Source organism: Solanum tuberosum, unplaced genomic scaffold (genome assembly GCF_000226075.1).
Source record: "Solanum tuberosum cultivar DM 1-3 516 R44 unplaced genomic scaffold, SolTub_3.0 scf00314, whole genome shotgun sequence".
NCBI classification, from domain to species: Eukaryota; Viridiplantae; Streptophyta; class Magnoliopsida; order Solanales; family Solanaceae; genus Solanum; species Solanum tuberosum.
This window is the reverse complement of record NW_006239241.1, coordinates 267,390-286,442: the sequence shown is the minus strand read 5'-3', so window position 1 is coordinate 286,442 and position 19,053 is coordinate 267,390. Positions and strand designations below refer to the sequence as shown.

The window sequence follows — 19,053 nt, the reverse complement described above, 5'->3', positions numbered from 1 at the left end:
CATTAGTGGTGAGTCCTCATTCTTCGAGGACAATAATCATGGGTTTCCTTTTAGTACTTTAGTCCTTTAGTTTCAGTTTTGCTAGACTTAGCTGGGGCCTGTCCCAGCATTTCTAGTCAGTTAGAGGCTATTTTCAGACATAGTTAGATTCAACTTAGTATTGAGTTAATATCTTCTTTGTATTAAACTCATCAATTTTCATTTATCTCAGTTATAGTATATGGGTATTCCCCATCTTTTCATTTTTATTTATGATTTAGCTTCCGCATCAGTTTATTATCTTTAGTATGCTCATGATCATGCCAGCAGGGTTAGCTTGGGATCACTTGTGGTCCTAGGTCCCGTGTCCGCGTCTCGGGGGTAGCTCGGGGCGTGACAAGTAATATATTAAAACAGAAGAGACTCCTTGAACAAGTGTGAATATCTCTTTGTGTAGCTGAAAAATACGTGAACTGTTTACCTTGTGAAACCTTTCTTTCAAATCCTCCCAAATTAGATGTGCATCTGAGCAAAAAAGCACTCCACTATGTAGATCCTTGCTAACATTGCACAGAATCCATGGCACTACAATTGCGTTACAACGATCCCATAAACGAGCCAAAACACTGGTGAATTGATCTCGATCTACTGTACCATCAATGAATCCCACCTTGTTTTTTCCAAGCATAGCCAACTGCATAGCTTCGCTCCACAAAGTGTAATTATCAGTTCCTATAAACATTATACCCACATTGAGTGATCCAGGTGCATCAGATGGATACAAATAGAGATGATGAAGATGATCAATTGTGGTAGCAGCCATGGCAGTACCTAGTTGATTTCCAGTACTAGAATCTCCCATCGAAATCACAAAGAAGGGAAGAAATCGAGAAATTGAGTGAACGACGAAGAAATTGAAGCAAAGAAACTTGAATCTGAACTTCAAACTACAAATTTATTACTGCATTGACTCTCAATTGAATCTCGAAAGCTCTGATACCATGTTAAGTTTGATAATTCTGGATCAATGCAAGATCCATGGATGAGAGCAACATTGAGAGGAATGAAAAGAATTATGTGTCTTGATTAATCACAAATGCAATACAAGGATATCTATACAATGCTATTGTAACCGACTTGAATAGCTACTACCTAACTGACTGCTACATTGTATAACTAACTTTTCTAACAAACTATTCTACTCACACTGCTAACAGTGCAATGTGTAATGTAACAGCTTGTAACTAACTTCAATAATGTACACTGATGCATGTATTCAATTTCTTTACACTTCTCTCCTCTCTTCAACGTCCATTGCATTTACCGCGATTTTTGTGTATTTCATGGTGAAACATAAGTTCACAGATTATTCCGTAAACGCGGTGGTATTGATGATGTTAGGGTCAATTATATTAGGGTTACACATGAATGGAGATCGTCCGATAGGTGAATCGAATCAACAATACACGTTAGGGTTTGTGATGATAATTATTGGTGCGGCTCTTCATGGATTTATAAATGCAGGAGTTGAGTATAGTCATGTTAAAGCTGGAGTTGTTGTCACCTTTGATCTTGTCATGCAAATACAGTTTCTTATATCCATGTTCTCATCTTTGTTTTGTATCGTCGCCATGATTATCAACAGAGATTTTCAGGTAATACGTCTCACTCAAAAATTTAAGCTATTAGAAAAAATGTAACTTTTTGTTACTTAGTTGTATTTTTAACATTTAGGCATGTTATTTTAGCATTTTACTTTTATAAACTAGCAAATTAGAAGTATATATAAACTTTATATTATAAGTGTAATTTAGTGTATTATAACATGTTATTATGAGCTATTATCCGTAGTTATTTTTAAGTGATATAATAGTGTATATAAAAATTCTTTTATACTGTCAGTTATAAAAGTCAAATTATTTATCTTATATGAGAAATTAATTAGTCTGGCAAAGAAAATATCATATAAAAATTAATAATCAAAAGAATTATGCAATATAGTTTTGCAAGTACTACTATCTGTTTGTTCCGATTTGTGTGACAGTTTGAATCTAGCACAAAATTTACGACGAAATAAATAAAGATTTTTTTAAATTTATAATATTAAAGATATCATAATATTCGTATGGTTAAATTGTTTTGAAAACTTTTGATGTTAAATATGCCATAATATTTGTAACTATTAAAGTTTCAAAATCTTAGTAAAGGATAAGATGAAAAGTTAAAAATAAATATTTTTAAATTTTAAATATAAAAATCTGCTATTCTTCTATAAAGAAAAAAATAGTATTATCAATGAAATTGTTTCAAACTTTTTGGAGCATCCCACAGCAAAAAAAGAAGTGCAATAACTAAATAGTGGAAGTGTGGGATTAGTATACAAAAGGAAATAAAAAAAAGTAGAGTTACCAATGACATGAGCTTTCTTTCTCTTAATTTATAAGAGTGATCACATAATAAAAAACTTTTTTTTTTGAGTGGTAAGAAAAAAGGTTTCCTTTTCAAAAGATGATCAAGAAGTATCAATTTTCAATAGTATAGTAAAGCAGAAAGAGTGGCATCTATAGTGGAAATATGTAGAGCAACATAAAGGGGAAAAAGAATTAAAAATAACTTTTATTTAATTATTTTCAAAGATAATCAAGGGGATATCTTCAATCATAGCATTTTACTCTTTTTAGTGGGTTTAAAAAAATATTATTCTTTTTCTATATTGGGTAACTCTCTAATATTTCAATATTTTACCTAACTTTTTTAAGATCATAAGATTCAAACATCTCTAATTTAAGATTTCAAAATTAAAAAATATCTTTTAGTATTTTTACACTCTAAGACACTTAAATTAATATTGAGAGTTTAAAATATATACGTCGTTGATGTATTGAATATTTACATTATCAAGTCCTTTTCATCTGTTATAGCTGGTAACTTGTCTTATTTATAAAATTGCATATCCCACATATTAAGAATATTATTCACCTATAAATATCATTTGAATGACCTGACGGCTGATGGTGTAAGAAAATATTTCATAAAAATATGCAGGCCATCACTAGAGAAGCTGAAGAATTTGGATTAGGGCAAAGAAAGTACTATATGATATTAGCACTATCAGCAATATCTCTACAGTCTATGATGATTGGATATCTTGGAATGATTTACTGCTCCTCAGCACTATTGTTTGGGATAGTAAATGCACTTCTTGTTCCAATACAACAAATATTTGCTGTCATTTTCTTGCCTGAGAGCTTCAATTCTGATAAGTGGATGGCTTTAGCTATGTGTCTTTGGGGTTTTGCTTCTTATTTCTATGGAGAATATAAAGATAGCATGACCAACAAGGTTACAAAAAACAAACATGCTACCCTGCCAGACCAAGTTTGAGTAACATTAATGTTATAATTTTAGTCAGTAATGTACGCAGAATTTTATATAAGTAATTTATTAGTATTATCTTTGTCAGTATGGGAGTTTGGGTTGTGGGGTACTTCTTTTACAACGTTTATTTTATTTTTATCGTAAATTGATGTTTATTTTGCATTATTTTTTAAGCAATGTCAGCATGTTGAGTATGTATGTATAGTGATAGAGCCAGAATTTTTAAAAAAAAATTCAAATCATATGCCAAGGAAATTTAAATCTTGTCTTTTGATTTCTTAATAAGCAAGGGTCCCTAAGATAGAATGTTCAAGTTCATTCAACAAAAAGAATAGGAAAAAGGGAAGATATATGGACCAATTAAATATTGTATAAATAGTGTATACGGATATATATACATCTCAAATACATAGTTATACATTATATATACATAATTATATACTATTTATACAATATTAATACATTAGTCATACGACCATTTTAGTAAAATAAATTGCCACCTGTACAATTACGTAAGAGTTTCCACTATTAACTTAGCACACACCTTAAGAAATACTCCCTCCGTTTCATTTTATATGTCACCTTTTTACTTTGCACTTGCTTTAAGAAATGATGTAACTTTACCCTTCTACACTTATTTAATTTTTTGGAACTCAAATTTTCAATCAATGAATATGAATTAATTTATTTTGATTAATTAATTTTAACCAATGAACATGAATCATTTACTTAGCTTTTCTAAGTTGGTCAAATGTATATTTTCAAGGTTAATAACTCACAAGGGTAAAAAAGGAACAGTATGGTAATTTATGCATTGATTTTATGAAATGACAAGTATTATAGACCAACTATTTATAGAAAGGGATGACATTTAAAATGAGACGGAGGGAGTAATAAATAATAGGGATAATATTACTCTATTATCCTTCGAATATATCAAATTCAATGTTTTGAGAAATGTATTAGATATTGAATAGTATTTAATAGCTGGGATAAAATAGACACTAAAGAATAAATTATCTCTTGATTTCCCAAACTAAACGATTTTATGAAATGACAAGTATTATGGACTAACTATTTATAGAAAGGGATGACATATAAAATGGGACGGAGGGAGTAATAAATAATAGGGGTAATATTACTCTATTATCCTACGAATATATCAAATTCAATGTTTTGAGAAATGTATTAGATATTGAATAGTATTTAATAGCTAGGATAAAATAGACACTAAAGAATAAATTATCTCTTAATTTCCCAAACTGAACAAGTATTGTTTGACAACAATTTTTAGTATAGCAGATAAGAAAAAATGGACGGAGAGAGTAACTGATAATTGAAGTTGAGTGCTCGTTTGTGGGATCCTTTTTCCACGAAAGGTAATGACATGAATATATGCCTAATTCACATAAAAAAAATATTAGAATTTTCAATACTAATATAAAGGAACAAATGAAACCTACTTTTTCTGTCTCATAACCTTAGCTAGGTTTCATACTTTAAATCTATGATTACTATAAAACTAGGGTGACAAGTAAATGAGTTAGGCCAAACTTGAACAAGTTAAAGCGAAATGAATGATAACTCAACCCGTCTAAAATGTAGGTTTTTTCTAGCTATACATGAGGTGGCAACAAATATTCAATAATAATGGTCGTATATATATGCAATGTATATGTAATGTATTGATAATGTATATATAGTGTATAGCCGAATTTATGTGATATATAACTATAGGGTCAATGTTGGTATGCCCCTGATGGATTGACTAGATTTAAACTTTCACATTATTGGTAAAAATTCTATTCTCCATCTTGTAATCCCTTTTCCTATTTTTTCTACCTGCAGTAAATAAATAAAAAAGAGACTACATGGGCTGTTTCTTGAAAATGATATTAGAAAACTAGAAGTACTTATGTGGAATAAACATTTATGAATGAGGCATGCCACTATCAAATTAAAGGAGTAGTTAAGCTTAAAATCGCAATAAAGGAAACATCACCTTTTTCATATGGTTGAAAATGATCCCACATAGTACTAGTGTAAAAGAAATTTAAAAATAAATAAATTCAAATATAAGTTTAAAACTAAAGAAAACAAGATAATACAAAATATCATAATAATAGCTAGAAGAATTATTGGGTGCATTTTTTTAATTTTGACAACAAAAGTAGATTCAACTTTAAACACATTTATCTTTCATTAAATCAAGAATAATTAATTAGCAATGCTTTTGTATATCAATTAATATTGAATTCATAAGTACTATAGTTTGAATATCTTTTATGAAAGATGCTATATTATAAGTCACAAAATATATTATATGATGTTATATAGTGCTTTATTACTAGGATTTGGATACTCTACTTTTCTTCCTTTATACAACGTTAGTGGCTTGTGCAACAACTAGTCTATCTATTCGACAATAATCATTATCTTTAATTTTTGGACGTTCAAATCTTATGGACATCCAAGTGGATTTAACTTTTATATATACTATATTATCAATGATTGTGGTGAAATATTGGATAAAATTTCACTATTTTTAAATTAATGATCTCGAGTTTGAGCCTGAAATTTTCTTAATGAAAACATTTTCCAAAGAAATTTTCCCTCAAAAGCCAAATACACCCATATAAAGTCAAACAAATACTAGCTTTCTGATAAGTATGGTATTGGTTAAAACCTCTATTAAGGGTTATTTTGTAATTGTATATGTATCAATTCTTGTATAAATATCTCCTATATGATTAATGAATGTAGCGTTGGGGTTCACTTTACATGGTATTAGGGCCAAAAAAAAAAAAACAATGCTTAGAAAAGAAAAGAAAAAACCTAAATATGACGGGAACTTCAGCTGCCACCAATGCTTCCACTATGCTTGTTGCTTCAGCGACAATGCTGAGCAGGCAGAGGTCCTGGGATTCAATCTCACTGTCACCCATATCAAAAAGAATTTTCACGTACTTGACTCATGAAAAAAAAAATCAGTCCCACACACGTGCGGATATGTTGAAAATATGATTAAATAATAAAAATATGCTCTCTAACAGCTTAATTAAGCTTTTAATAAGATGATCACACACTTCAATATTTCCCTCTTTGGGTTATACATGTAACATCACACTCAATAATTTCATCAGATGAGAGTCTCTCATTTCTTGCAACTTGCTACCTAGTGCTACTACTATAATTAAGTATATACCCCCACAAATACCTCTCAAACACATCACAAAAAATTATGGGCATGGAAATAGAGCAAGAGGGAAACTATGATAAGCGTAAGAAAATCAAGAATTTCATGTCAATTAAAACACTTCTTATTCTCATAAATTGTATCTTCATTTCAGTTGGCCAAATATCAGGTGTATTACTTGTTAGAATTTATTACTTACATGGTGGAAAAAGAAAGTGGTTGCAAGCATTTTTGCTAACAGCAGGATTCCCAATCTTGATTCTACCAATTTCAATTTCTTATGTGAAAAAAAGAAAAAAAATTACCAATAATAATAATATTAGGCTTTTTGTCACACCTAAATTAGCAATATTTAGTGCTATTTTAGGTATTCTTCTTGGTATTTGTAGCTACCTCTACACTTTTGGCATGTCATATCTTCCTGTTTCGATTTCCTCTCTCCTCTCTTCAACGTCTCTAGCATTCACCGCGATTTTCGCGTATTTCATGGTGAAACATAAGTTCACAGATTATTCCGTGAACGCGGTGGTGTTGATGATGCTAGGTTCGATAATATTAGGGCTACATATGAATGGAGATCGTCCGATAGGTGAATCGAATCGACGATACACATTAGGGTTTGTGATGACACTTGTTGGTGCGGCTCTTCATGGATTTGTAAATGCAGGAGTGGAGTATAGTCATGTTAAAGCTGGAGTTGTTGTCACGTTTGATCTTGTTATGCAAATGCAGTTTCTTATATCAATGTTCTCAGCTTTGTTTTGTATCGTCGCAATGATTATCAACAAAGATTTCCAGGTAACCGTCTCAGTCAAAAGTTTAAAACGGTTAGAAAGGGCCTACTTTTTTTATTACTTAGTTGTATTCTTATCAATTAGGCATGTACGTACGATATCCATTCTATTTTAGCATTTTCCTTAAATAAACTAGATTAAAATTAAATAGTACAATTTTTATATCATTTAAGTGTAAGTTATTTAATTTGCTTTATTTCAGTTATTTAATTTGCTTTATTTCTGAGGCAACTAGATGGTTATGCTTATTATGGCCTATTATGCGCAGTCATTATTTAGTGATCTAATAAAAGTTAAATTATTTATCTTATATTGGGAATTAATTAGTCTGGCAAAGAAATCATCATATTATAATAAAAAATTTAATAGTTAAAAGAATTTAAATTCATAAAAGTCGTGTGAACACTATATAAAGTAATGTTATCCTATCATTCCGATTTATATGATTATGGTAATATGAATTGGGCATGAATTATTTTTTAAAAAAAAATGAAGATGTCTGAAATTTATGGCATTAAATATGTCATAACACTATAACGGTCATTTTGATACATTACATATATACATTTTCAATTTAAAATCACAAAATCGAAAGATTTCTTTTAGTTTTCTTCAACTTCATGCAAGTTAAACTAAGACGCTTAAGTTAACACGGAAGAAGTACTTTTTCTTTAAGAGTTTAAGAGATATACGTTGTCCATGTAAAGAATATGTACACGATACCATCAAATCTTCTTCACGTGTAACGTGTTATAGCAAGTAACCTCTCCTATTTGCATGCAAGATTACAAATCTCTTTATTTATTTAGTATCTTTTGAATGACCTGACGACGTAAGAAAATCATTTTTGAAAAAATATGCAGGCCATCACTAGAGAAGCTGAAGAATTTGGATTAGGGCAAAGAAAGTACTATATGATATTAGCATTAACAGCAATATCTCTACAAACTATGATTATTGGAAATCTTGGGATGATTTTCTGCTCCTCAGCACTATTATCAGGGATAGTAAATGCTCTTCTTGTTCCAATACAACAAATATTTGCTGTTATGTTCTTGCCTGAAAGATTCAATTCTGATAAGTGGATGGCTTTAGCTATGTGTCTTTGGGGTTTTGCTTCTTATTTCTATGGAGAATATAAAGATAGCATGACCAACAAGGTTACAAAAAACAAACATGCTACCCTGCCAGACCAAGTTTAAGTAACAATAATGCTACTTCCTTCTTGTGTATTCAGTGACGTATGTAGAATTTTATGTTAAGTAATGTATTAGTATTACAACTCTATCAGTGTAAGAGTTTGGGTCGTTGGATTCTTTTAAGACGTTTATTTTCGATCACAAAATTGATGTTTATTTTGCATTACTTTTTAAGAGATGTCGTCGGTTGAATATGTATTTATAGTGGCAGAGCCAGGAATTCAAAAATAAAAATAAAAGGATCTTATGTCATGAAAATTCAACAACTTATATGTTACTCTCTCAAGTTCATATTAAGTAAATTGTTGAGACTTTTTTCATAGTTCAAAATAAGTAAATTCTTCGAAGTTTAAGAAAATTGTTAGGACATTTTTCTATATTTACCCTTTATTTATGAGGGTCTTAAATCTACCTTACATTTTCTAAGAGATTAGTTTGGATGATCAAAAGGTAATAGTGGAAAAATTATGTCCTTAAAAATATACTTTCTTAAAGGGTGTACCTAACCCCCCACCCCCCAACCACACCCCTCGCCCCACCGCAAGAATTCACTTAATATGGACTAGAGGGAATATATGCAAAAAAAAAATGGCCTATTTTTATAGGATAAATTCTCAACGAAGGGGTCCAACCCTCTGCCTCCATCCAATAAGTGAATATATATATATATATATATCGAAGGCGGAGCTATATATTAGGTATTAGAGTTTATGTGATATTTTGAAATGTCTTTTCAAGGAAATATAATACACATTATATAGGCATGAACTAGGGTTTATGGTTGAGTAGCCTCACAGAACCCTAATTGGAATTGAACACGTCTTGTAAAGTCTAATAAAATTTTGATGTCTACGGTCATTGTAGGCTTTAGGGACATTTACAAAGAGGGTTAATTGTTGTTAAAACTACCTATTTGATGATAATAAGTATTTTCATTAATTAGTTACTGGAAAAGATCATTTTTGGTGTAGTTTCAATAGTGCTTTAGTTCAAGCAACAAATTAAATTCTATATATGCTCCCTTTTTTTAAAAATCTTGCAGAACAGTTCAGGCAAATCCTTTTTCTGGCACAATAATAACAATTTTGAATCTCCCTTCAAACAAAAAGAATTGGTCCATACAGACATGTTGAGCACCAATCAAAGGTTTCATTTATATAAGTGGTGGTTCCAATTTTGAAATAGGACCAGCATATTGATATGGTGGGGGTGGGGGACTACCTTGAGTGGGTGGGACGCTAAAAGATTGCTGGTGAGGATTGCTATCGCAAATCTATTAAGTTAGTGCTACTTATTGATTATCAAAAAGATTTTAAATAACTTGCTACTTCATGAATTTCTATTTATTATCCTTGTTAATCTCTTAGACTACAAAATTGTAATTTGAATTTGACTCTAATTTGTTAAATCTTTCACAGCGTGATTTTTTATTTTTTTAATCTATGAGCCGGAGCATGATCCACGTTAAAAATGCGTGTTCATTTTTATTTATTTGCAAAGATTTTTAATGATCCAATTTACCCCAGCGCATCTCTTGTGCCATGTGGGTGCAAAAAAACATTTTCACATGGAAAACTCGAGTTACTTATTCAGGAATTTACGTCGGATATAAGTGAATTCATGATTTATAATTTATGAACTTTTGGAACCAATCTATGCCAAAGAGTCCAACAAACCTTAAGTAGTTCCATTTATATCGTTGGACCAAGAAACTACTTAATTTGTTAGTGGGTTTCTAACAAATATTTGTTATATATTATATACAATATATTGCTCAATATAGATATCGAATCTGCACAAAAGTTCCGTTAATTTACACCTGATATCCTAGATCCACCCTAGCATTGGTAGTGTATTTATTATCCTTAGAGACTCAACTTTTTTTTTTTTAATAAATTACCCAGATTATATCTGGATCGTGTTGTATTAGCAAAAAAAAAAAGGAGCAGAGGGCTAGGCCTGACCTCAATACAACACAAAAGCCACAGGTGAATCAATCACCCAAGAATCACCAGAAGGCTTACAAAAGAATACAACGCCTTCTGATTAAGCATAAAAGCAAACGCGCTAACTTACAAAGAAATTGGCTTTGTCATACTTGCACGTAAAGCTAGGCAATTTCCATTTATCCAAAAAAGAAAAAAAGCCTTTAGCCTGTCTAGGAAAGAATCACTTCTTTTGGTAACTTGAACACCATTGTTCACATAGTCAGAGAAATAATTGGAAATATAATTGAAGAAGAAGATGCTTTGAGGCGTGAAGAATCACTTTTCTTAAAGAGATATTGCACGTATACATATTGGGAAATACAAGCAAATTTCTTCAGGATACAACAAAGCCCTTTATATACTTGTAGATTTTATTCTTAAGCTACTTCTAGAGAATCCTTATATTTATAGAACTTAAGAGATGACTTTTTATAATAGTCATGTTATTTCATGATACACTACACCATTTTAGGCCTAAGACAACACTAAATCTGGACAACACTTGTAAAGTATTGCCTAAAACATTTTTGGCTATGCTTTTAAAGCATATCCTTAGTTTTTACCATTTGGCTACGGTAATTTTGGCAACACTTATAAAGCGTTTTCTTTAGTAATATAGGCTACACTTTATAAGCGTTTCCACATCATGATATAATTAGGGGATAAAAGTCTGAAAAATACCCCAACTTTGGTCGGATTTGTTGTTGCGATATTAAACTTTCATGAGGACCAATTACCTCCCTAGACTATTTAATACCGTATTTTTTACCCCCGAACTATTTAATAGTGTATTTTAAAGGTATATATGTGGCCACGTGGACACATTACTATTTATAATTTTGCATTATTTTTTATGTCCACGTGGGCAAATATATATGTTTAAAATATGGTATTAAATAGTCTACGGAGGTAATAGGTCCTCATGAAAGTTTAGTATCGCAACAGCAAATCCGACCAAAGTTAGGGTATTTTTCAGACCCTCATCCCTATAATTAGCAATGCATATTTATACATATGACTACACTTTTAAAGTGTGATATTTTTATAATTCTTAAAACAACACTTTACAAGTGTGACCTTATAATTTTCCTATATTTTAAACCAAAATAATGTATTCCCCCCAATATATTTAACTCTCCCTCCAATTTCTAATTGGCAAAAAATAACCTCAATATAAACATAACTCTAAAAACGTTTTGCCCCAAATTAAAATGCTCTCCTAGTTGCTATTTGCCTATATCACTGCTCAAAAGTTAAACCCTACTTTCTCTCCTTCTCATTTCCACCCCAAAAATTCTCCATTGTAACTTTATTGATGTTTGGTTGTGATTTCCTTAATCGTTCTTCACCTTTATGGGAGAGACTAAAAAAACAATTCGAAGAATTCCAGATCTGGAGGAATCAGAGACTCTACATGCTATGGCGATGGAGATAGATTCAGCCACTCAGCTCATATATGTTAGTCTTCTTCTCGATATCATTCTCACCTTATTGTATATCAGTTTTTACTAGAATTTTGCATGAACATCAATAATTTTGAACTATGCTCTTCGTTCTTTTGCTCTATTTGTAGGTCCTGGTGTATATCAGTTTTTGCTAGAATTTTGCATGAACGTTAGTAATTTTGAACTATGTTCTTCGTCCTTTTGCTCTATTTGTTGGTCCTGGTGTTGATAACTGCTTTTGACATCTTCATTCTACTTCTGAAGTTGTTAAATTTATACTTTGTTTTCATTCTACTTATGAAGTTTTTGAATTTTTACTTTGTTTACCTTTAATTTGGGCTTCTTAATAGTAATTGTTTGTTAATTTTGACGAATTTGATTGTTTGATCACACGCCTCTTATAAGAATTCATGTGCATCGGTGTAGGTTCTATTTTATGTAACTGATATGTCCATCATTGAACAACTCAAGAGTTACATTATTTATTACTACTAGACAATAATTGTAAGCAATATGTCATAACATTAAAAATGACTTTTGATATAATTTCAGTTTCCAATCTTGTATATTTCTATTGTGTAATATCATTGTCTAATACCTAAGAATAATCCACCATAGAAAACAAAATAGTTGGCAGAAAACAATGAAGAACCTGCACAAATATAGTAAAAGTTTGCTTGCAAAATTATTAAGAAGAAGCCAACATTTAGACGGTATAAGGAGATTTTTTATGTGCATCTAATGCAGTCAAGTTATTTGATAATATGCTTGAAGAATTGAAGTAACTGAATTTTATTTATTACTTTTCTTACTTCTTTTCATAGGAATTCTATCACTTAGGTATGAACTTAATTATGAGAACATATAGTTGTATATATCCTGAAAAATAAAAATTTATAAAGTTAGACTTTGAATATAGTTGGTGTCAGGCTGTGCAGTTGTTAAAGTGTATTATATTGTTCACTATCATATTTTGATCATTTCTCAATTGCTTTCCAATGAGCAACATATTTGCTGACCAACACTGATCTAAAGTTAGGCTGTCTATCTTCCTCTTAAAGTATAGTTGTTAGTAATTGAACATGCCATGAAGTGAGATCATTGCATAGAGGTCGATTCTTCAAAACTTAGTCATTCTTTAGTTATGTAGGTTAAATATATAGAAGAGTTTTATCCAAATTTATACAAGCCTTTGTAGATTCACACCATTTTTTAGAAAATGAGCAACTTGATTATGTTTATTCATGACTTTTGAGAGCTACCAAATGAAGTAAGAGGTAAAATGAAGATATCCTAATTTTAGAGTTAAGAATAAAAGATGCCTGAAAATAGATTTGAAGATGTGGTGTGATTATTCTTTAGTCCTATGTTTCTACTTTCTGGAAATTGAAAGGACGGAAAACTCCATTTATAATCCTTTAGCATACTCTATGCATTTACATTTTGAGAAAGCTATGGCTTAATCAAGAGTTAATTTTAGCAAAGATTGGACATGTCCAATCTTGAAACTCTTGAATAGGGTAGGCATTGCATACCTCTTATACATGTGTTTTGTTATTTGTTATTAACATATGAGGTAGGGGTCATTCCTAACCCCCCATCTTGAATGTGGCTTTAAGGGAAAAACCCCATTCATTGTGCATTTTACGTATTTAAATCAGCAAATACCTTTAATATTATTTGGAATTATGAAGAGCTGTATAGTTCAACACCATCCTTTTAGTCCTATCCAAGCAAAGGATATGTTGTGACTATCTTTGGAGTGTGCTGGAAACATAATCTGTTACATTTGATGTAGTCATTTTATTACAGATGTTAATAAAAATATATATAGTTAGACTTTGGATATAGTTGGTGTCAGGCTATGCAATTGTTAAAGTGTATTATATTGTTCACTATCATATTTTGATCATTTCTCAGTTGCTTTCGAATGAGCAACATATTTGCTGGCCAACACTGATCTAAAGTTAGGTTGTCTATCTTCCTCTTAAAGTATAGTTGTTAGAAATTGAACATGCCATCAAGTGAGATCATTGCATAGAGGTCAATTCTTCGGAATTAGTCATTCTTTAGTTATGTAGGTTAAATATATAGAAGAGTTTTATCCAAATTTATTCAAGCCTTTGTTGATTCACTCCATTTTTCAGAAAATGAACAACTTGATTATGTTTATTCATGACTTTTGAGAGCTACCAAATGAAGTAAGAGGTAAAATGAAGATATCTTAATTTTCGAGTTAAGAATAAAAGATGTTTGAAAGTAGATTTGAAGATGTGGTGTGATTATTCTTTAGTCCTCTGTTTCTACTTTCTGGAAATTTAAAGGAGGGATAACTCCATTTATAATCCTTTAACATACTTTATGCATTTACATTTTTAGAAAGCTATGGCTTAATCAAGAGTTAATTTTAGCAAAAGATTGGACATGTCCAATCTTGAAACTCTTGAATAGGGTAGGCATTGCATACCTCTTATACATGTGTTTTGTTATTTGTTATTAACATACGAGGTAGGGGTCATTCCTAACCCCCCATCTTGAAGGTGGCTTTAAGGGGGAAAAAACCCATTCATTGTGCACTTTAAGGATTTAAATCAACAAATACCTTTAATATAATTTGGAATTGTGAAGAGTTGTATAGTTCAATACCATCATTTTGGTCCTATCCAAGCAAAGGATATGTTGTGACTATCTTTGGAGTGTGCTGGAAACATAATCTATTACATTTGACGTGGTCATTTTATTACAGATGTTAATAAAGGCTGATGTTACTCAATCCATCGAGTGAGACAGAGGGAGTAATAATTTTGGCATTTCAGTAGTTTCATCATGAATGTGGCTCAAGGTTTCTCCATAAATAATTGCCACTATTTTTATAGAGTCTGATATACAATTGTACAAATTTCGAATGTACAACAAGAGTAGCTACTGTTTTTTCCAAGTAACATACCTTTTTTTTTGTTCGGACTGGGAGAGTTGCATGGTCAGTTATGTATCCTATTTGTTTGCTGAATGTGGATGAATATATCTTTGGTATTGTTTTCTTTATTTGTTTGGTTATGTAGTTTGTATGTCTTCTAAAACCAGAAAATTGGGTCCAAACAAATCTGAGTCAGTTATGTATCCTGTTTGTTGTTCTCTTTTCCAATGTTTTCAAGCAAGTAAATTTTATTAAATAATATACATTTGTAGGTTACTTCTTCCGGAGTAATGGACTATTCTCACCTTAAAAAAGCTCCTTCCATCACGTGTATTTAAGAGTTCAAATAAGGGAGATAAATGAGAAAAAACATGGCAGCAGCTTTAGAACATATGTTTAGTTCCGAACATTATAATTCTATGTAATTGTTTCATTCTATTCACTACTTTCTCAAATTTTTTGGGTGTTAATGCTTGTTTTGTTTGTCTCAGGTATGCCTTTTATTAAATACTACACTTTTCCCTTGATTTTTGTATAAATTGTATCCTGGTTTTAGCTAATGCATACAACCATACACTTGACAAATTAGTACCAAATCTATATTGGGTAACTCCCCTAATCCTTGTAACCAAACTGCCCCATAGAGGATAAAATGAAGTAAGGTTGCTTGGTATGGTTTAGTCGTGTTTTATGTAGACTTTCATGTTCACTAGTGTTCCTTAGATGTGACAATATGATAGTTGAAGATAATCAAAAGGGATACATAAATCACATGAATTTAGCTATAGAGCCAAATACATTATTAGTAAAGTATACATAAAAGTGAGTTGAGATAAGTATTAATATTTAGTTCTAATTTCTAAAGAACCTTAATTTGCCTTAAATTATTTAGTAATGATATGAAATTGACCTGAATAGAGCTTAATTGATACAGAGTGCTCATGTAGCTTGCTCCTTCTAATTTGAGATTAGAGCATAGTTCATTAATTGTGTACTCTGACGGACCAACTAACTTTTACTGTTTATAAATAGTTAGATACCAATAAAATGTAACATGAGAGTTGTGATTTTATTAGATATAAACTTGATAGAGATGAAATGATAAATCTATGTAGATGGAAAAAAGCTGTGAATAAATAAAAAGTTCACATATATAATATTGGTTCAAAGGAAAATTCTTGTTGTTTTCAGTAAATTAAATTACACAGCTTCTGTTGGTTATTCTTCATATCTGCAAATTGCTGAGAATAACCAACCTTGTTAGAATAGTTGTGTGACACAGTCATGCGTAGAATCTGCTGGTGGAGAACTCATAGATTGCATAATTACTGAGATATTGACAAATGCAGTGCAACTATCAGAAGATCAATATGGGTATGGCTTGTTTTCTTTTTCTTGTGCTTATGTAATGTGTGAAGGTGAAGTTGCTATATAGGTCTAACTGTTTTTACGTTTCATTTCATGTAGCAACTATGTGGTGCAACATCTTTTAGGACTAAAGTTACCAAGAGTTACAGATATTTTAATTGATAGGCTTCAAGGAAACTTTTTGACACTCTCATGTAATAAGTACGCCAGTAATATTGTTGAGAAAATTATCCTCGATTCAAGAGAAGAGCACTCCACGAGAATTATCACCGAGCTGCTCAGTAATCCAAGTGGTTCAATGCTATTGATGGACCCTTATGGTAACTTTGTCATCCAGTCATCATTGCAAAGAGAAAAGGTAAGTTTAGTTCACTAAATTCCTTGGTCTTTGAGCCTTCTTATATCGTATAAACAACAAAATGAGCCATCTGGAGCTGCTAATTCATCTTGGACTGAAATGACCATCTAGGATTTCTCTTTTCTCTGTATGATTGCATGGTAAAAACAGTCTCAAACCATAGGCGTGGCTATTTTGACCTATTTAGACTGAATATTGCAGAAGATAATATGAAGGAAAATCGTAGAATCAGCTACGGCTGGTACCTGTACGTACCATTGAAAATAAAGAAGGTTACTGTTATTGGTGGTGGTTTAATGGGCTTTGGTATTGCCACAACTCTTATACTCAGTTCTATACAAGTCATTCTCAAAGAAATTAACTTCGATTATCTGCAAAAGTCACTCAAATCAATAGACAGTACCTTTTCCATTTTCGGAATGTCTTTTCATATTACACAAATATAAGTTGTAGAAATTTACACTTTTTGGTGGCAAAGTGAAGCTTTTCTATTAATAACTTGGTGTACTGCTGCCATGGATGTACAGAGTAAATATCATTAATGAGTGAATATTATCTGAGAACTGAGATATTGATTTAGAAATATGGTTGCATCTGAAATGATTGAAAACGTCAAATAGTTGTATCTTACGTTAGGTTTACTTTTACACTTAATTAGTTGCCAAAACTTAAGTTGATAACTTTGGAACCTATCAACAATGTTGTTGAAAGAATTCAGATACATTCCAATCCAAGCATATGACATAGCGGGTTTGTGTACGAGTAATGTAGTTTCAGTGATTGTTTGGGAATGGAAATAGTAATGTAGTTTCAGTGATTGTTGGCCCTGAGCTGGCTTCAACCCTTGTTATTTTTATTTCAAAGGTGGTTATGCATTTAATTTCTATTTTTTTCCTTAACAAAAAATAGAGAATCTTTTTTTGATAACCGAGAAATCTTTGATGTTGCTGCTGCTAATGAGGTTCATTTGAGCAGCTCTTGTGTGTTAAAAAGTTATGGGAATGGAGACAAGTTAAGCATTGTTGCTTCAGCCATGGCACCAAGTTCGAGTTCTACTGGTTCCACAACTACAAGTACTACACAGATACTTCGTGATTTTCATTGGAGATTTATGACAAAAGAGAGTATCTAAAAAATAAATATAAATATCACTTGCGCTTAGCAATGCAATGATAACAAGCTCGAATAATTTGAGTCATTTATGCTATAACGAGCATAAGCTAGGCATGAGTAGTTTGAATATATTTTGAGAAAAAGATTGTATTGTAAGAGTGCCTTAATGTTGTTGCTACTTCCCAGTGTCTGACATATTTTTGTTTCCCATTTCTCTTAATGTTATTGTTACTTGTCCTTCCTATTTGAATTTCTCAGCATGCTGGTGCTCGGGATGACAAGGGGAATCTTTTCTGAACTGCTGCAGTGGCAACACTCACGATGATATGTTACTTGCCAAACTTGAGACTGTCAATACTGGTTCTGGTGAACCTGGTTCTTCAGTGGGCAGTTTCATAATATTCTGCCAAATTCCTTGTCTAGTAAATGTAGGGATAGAAAAAATTCTTGATGCACCCGTTCACTATTTCTCCCTGTTGTTTTGCAGTTTGTTTTCAACATGGATCGGGGACTTCCTATGGTCAGAGTGGCTAGTTTTTAACAGATTCAATGCTCATGCTAGAAAAAGATTGGTATTAGGTCCTATGCGACTTCTCCTAAGGTACATTCTCTATCTTTTATGATGATTAGCTCGAAAGATGCTGAATTTGTTTTTTCTTCCTTCAACTATATCTCTTAAAAGTTCTTGTAACTTAAATTGCTGGCTATTGTGAGTCTTTTTGCAGCTTCTCAGGTGGTCATGTGGTCAGTAATTTTCCGCCTCATGGAGCATTTGTGCTTGGTGGAACCAATAGTTTTCCTGGTATGAACATGTGGTCTGATGGTGAAAATAATCAAACTTCCTCTTCCTGATTAGCATCTAGTTGTAGTTTTTCAAAATATTTTTTTTGCCTAATTCTTAGTTGCTTTAACATTTTGCTGATTAGAATAGTTGTTACGCAAAATGTCAATTCATAGCTGCTTTAAGATTGGATTATATTGAAAAAGATTTGTTTTGCTTGATTAACATTTTTGCCTGATTTCAAAAGATTCTTTTTGCCTGATTAACATTGGAAAGGAGGTTGTTGATTAACATTGGTCAATTTTCAATATCAACTTGTAGTTTCGGTAGTTTTGGAGAGCTTTGCTGTGACTTTATTTTGATGACTCAATGTTAGATTTGTTACTTTTGGAGAGCTTCAGTTTATGGTGGCGCTACTGTGACTTTATTGTTATGAATTGGTTTGGCTTACTGTGAATTTAAGCATATTAAATACATGATTTATTTCACTAACTTATAATTTTATTTTGAATGTGCAGGACAATGCCGGTAATTGAA

General features: G+C 31.5%; 1 protein-coding gene and 1 pseudogene across 1 annotated transcript; both read left to right on the top strand.

The window, feature by feature from the left end:
* The window catches only part of LOC102581481 (purine permease 3-like), a 9,697-nt pseudogene extending 6,268 nt beyond the window's left edge, over positions 1 to 3,429 (top strand).
* A 3,017-nt stretch (positions 3,430 to 6,446) lies between these two features.
* LOC102581812 (purine permease 1-like) lies at positions 6,447 to 8,709 on the top strand. The gene is made up of 2 exons (XM_006360205.2): positions 6,447 to 7,351; positions 8,211 to 8,709. The coding sequence occupies exons 1-2, from the start codon at positions 6,599 to 6,601 to the stop codon at positions 8,547 to 8,549; spliced, it is 1,092 nt and encodes a 363-aa protein (XP_006360267.2). The 5' UTR covers positions 6,447 to 6,598; the 3' UTR covers positions 8,550 to 8,709.
* The last annotated feature ends 10,344 nt before the right edge of the window (positions 8,710 to 19,053 follow it).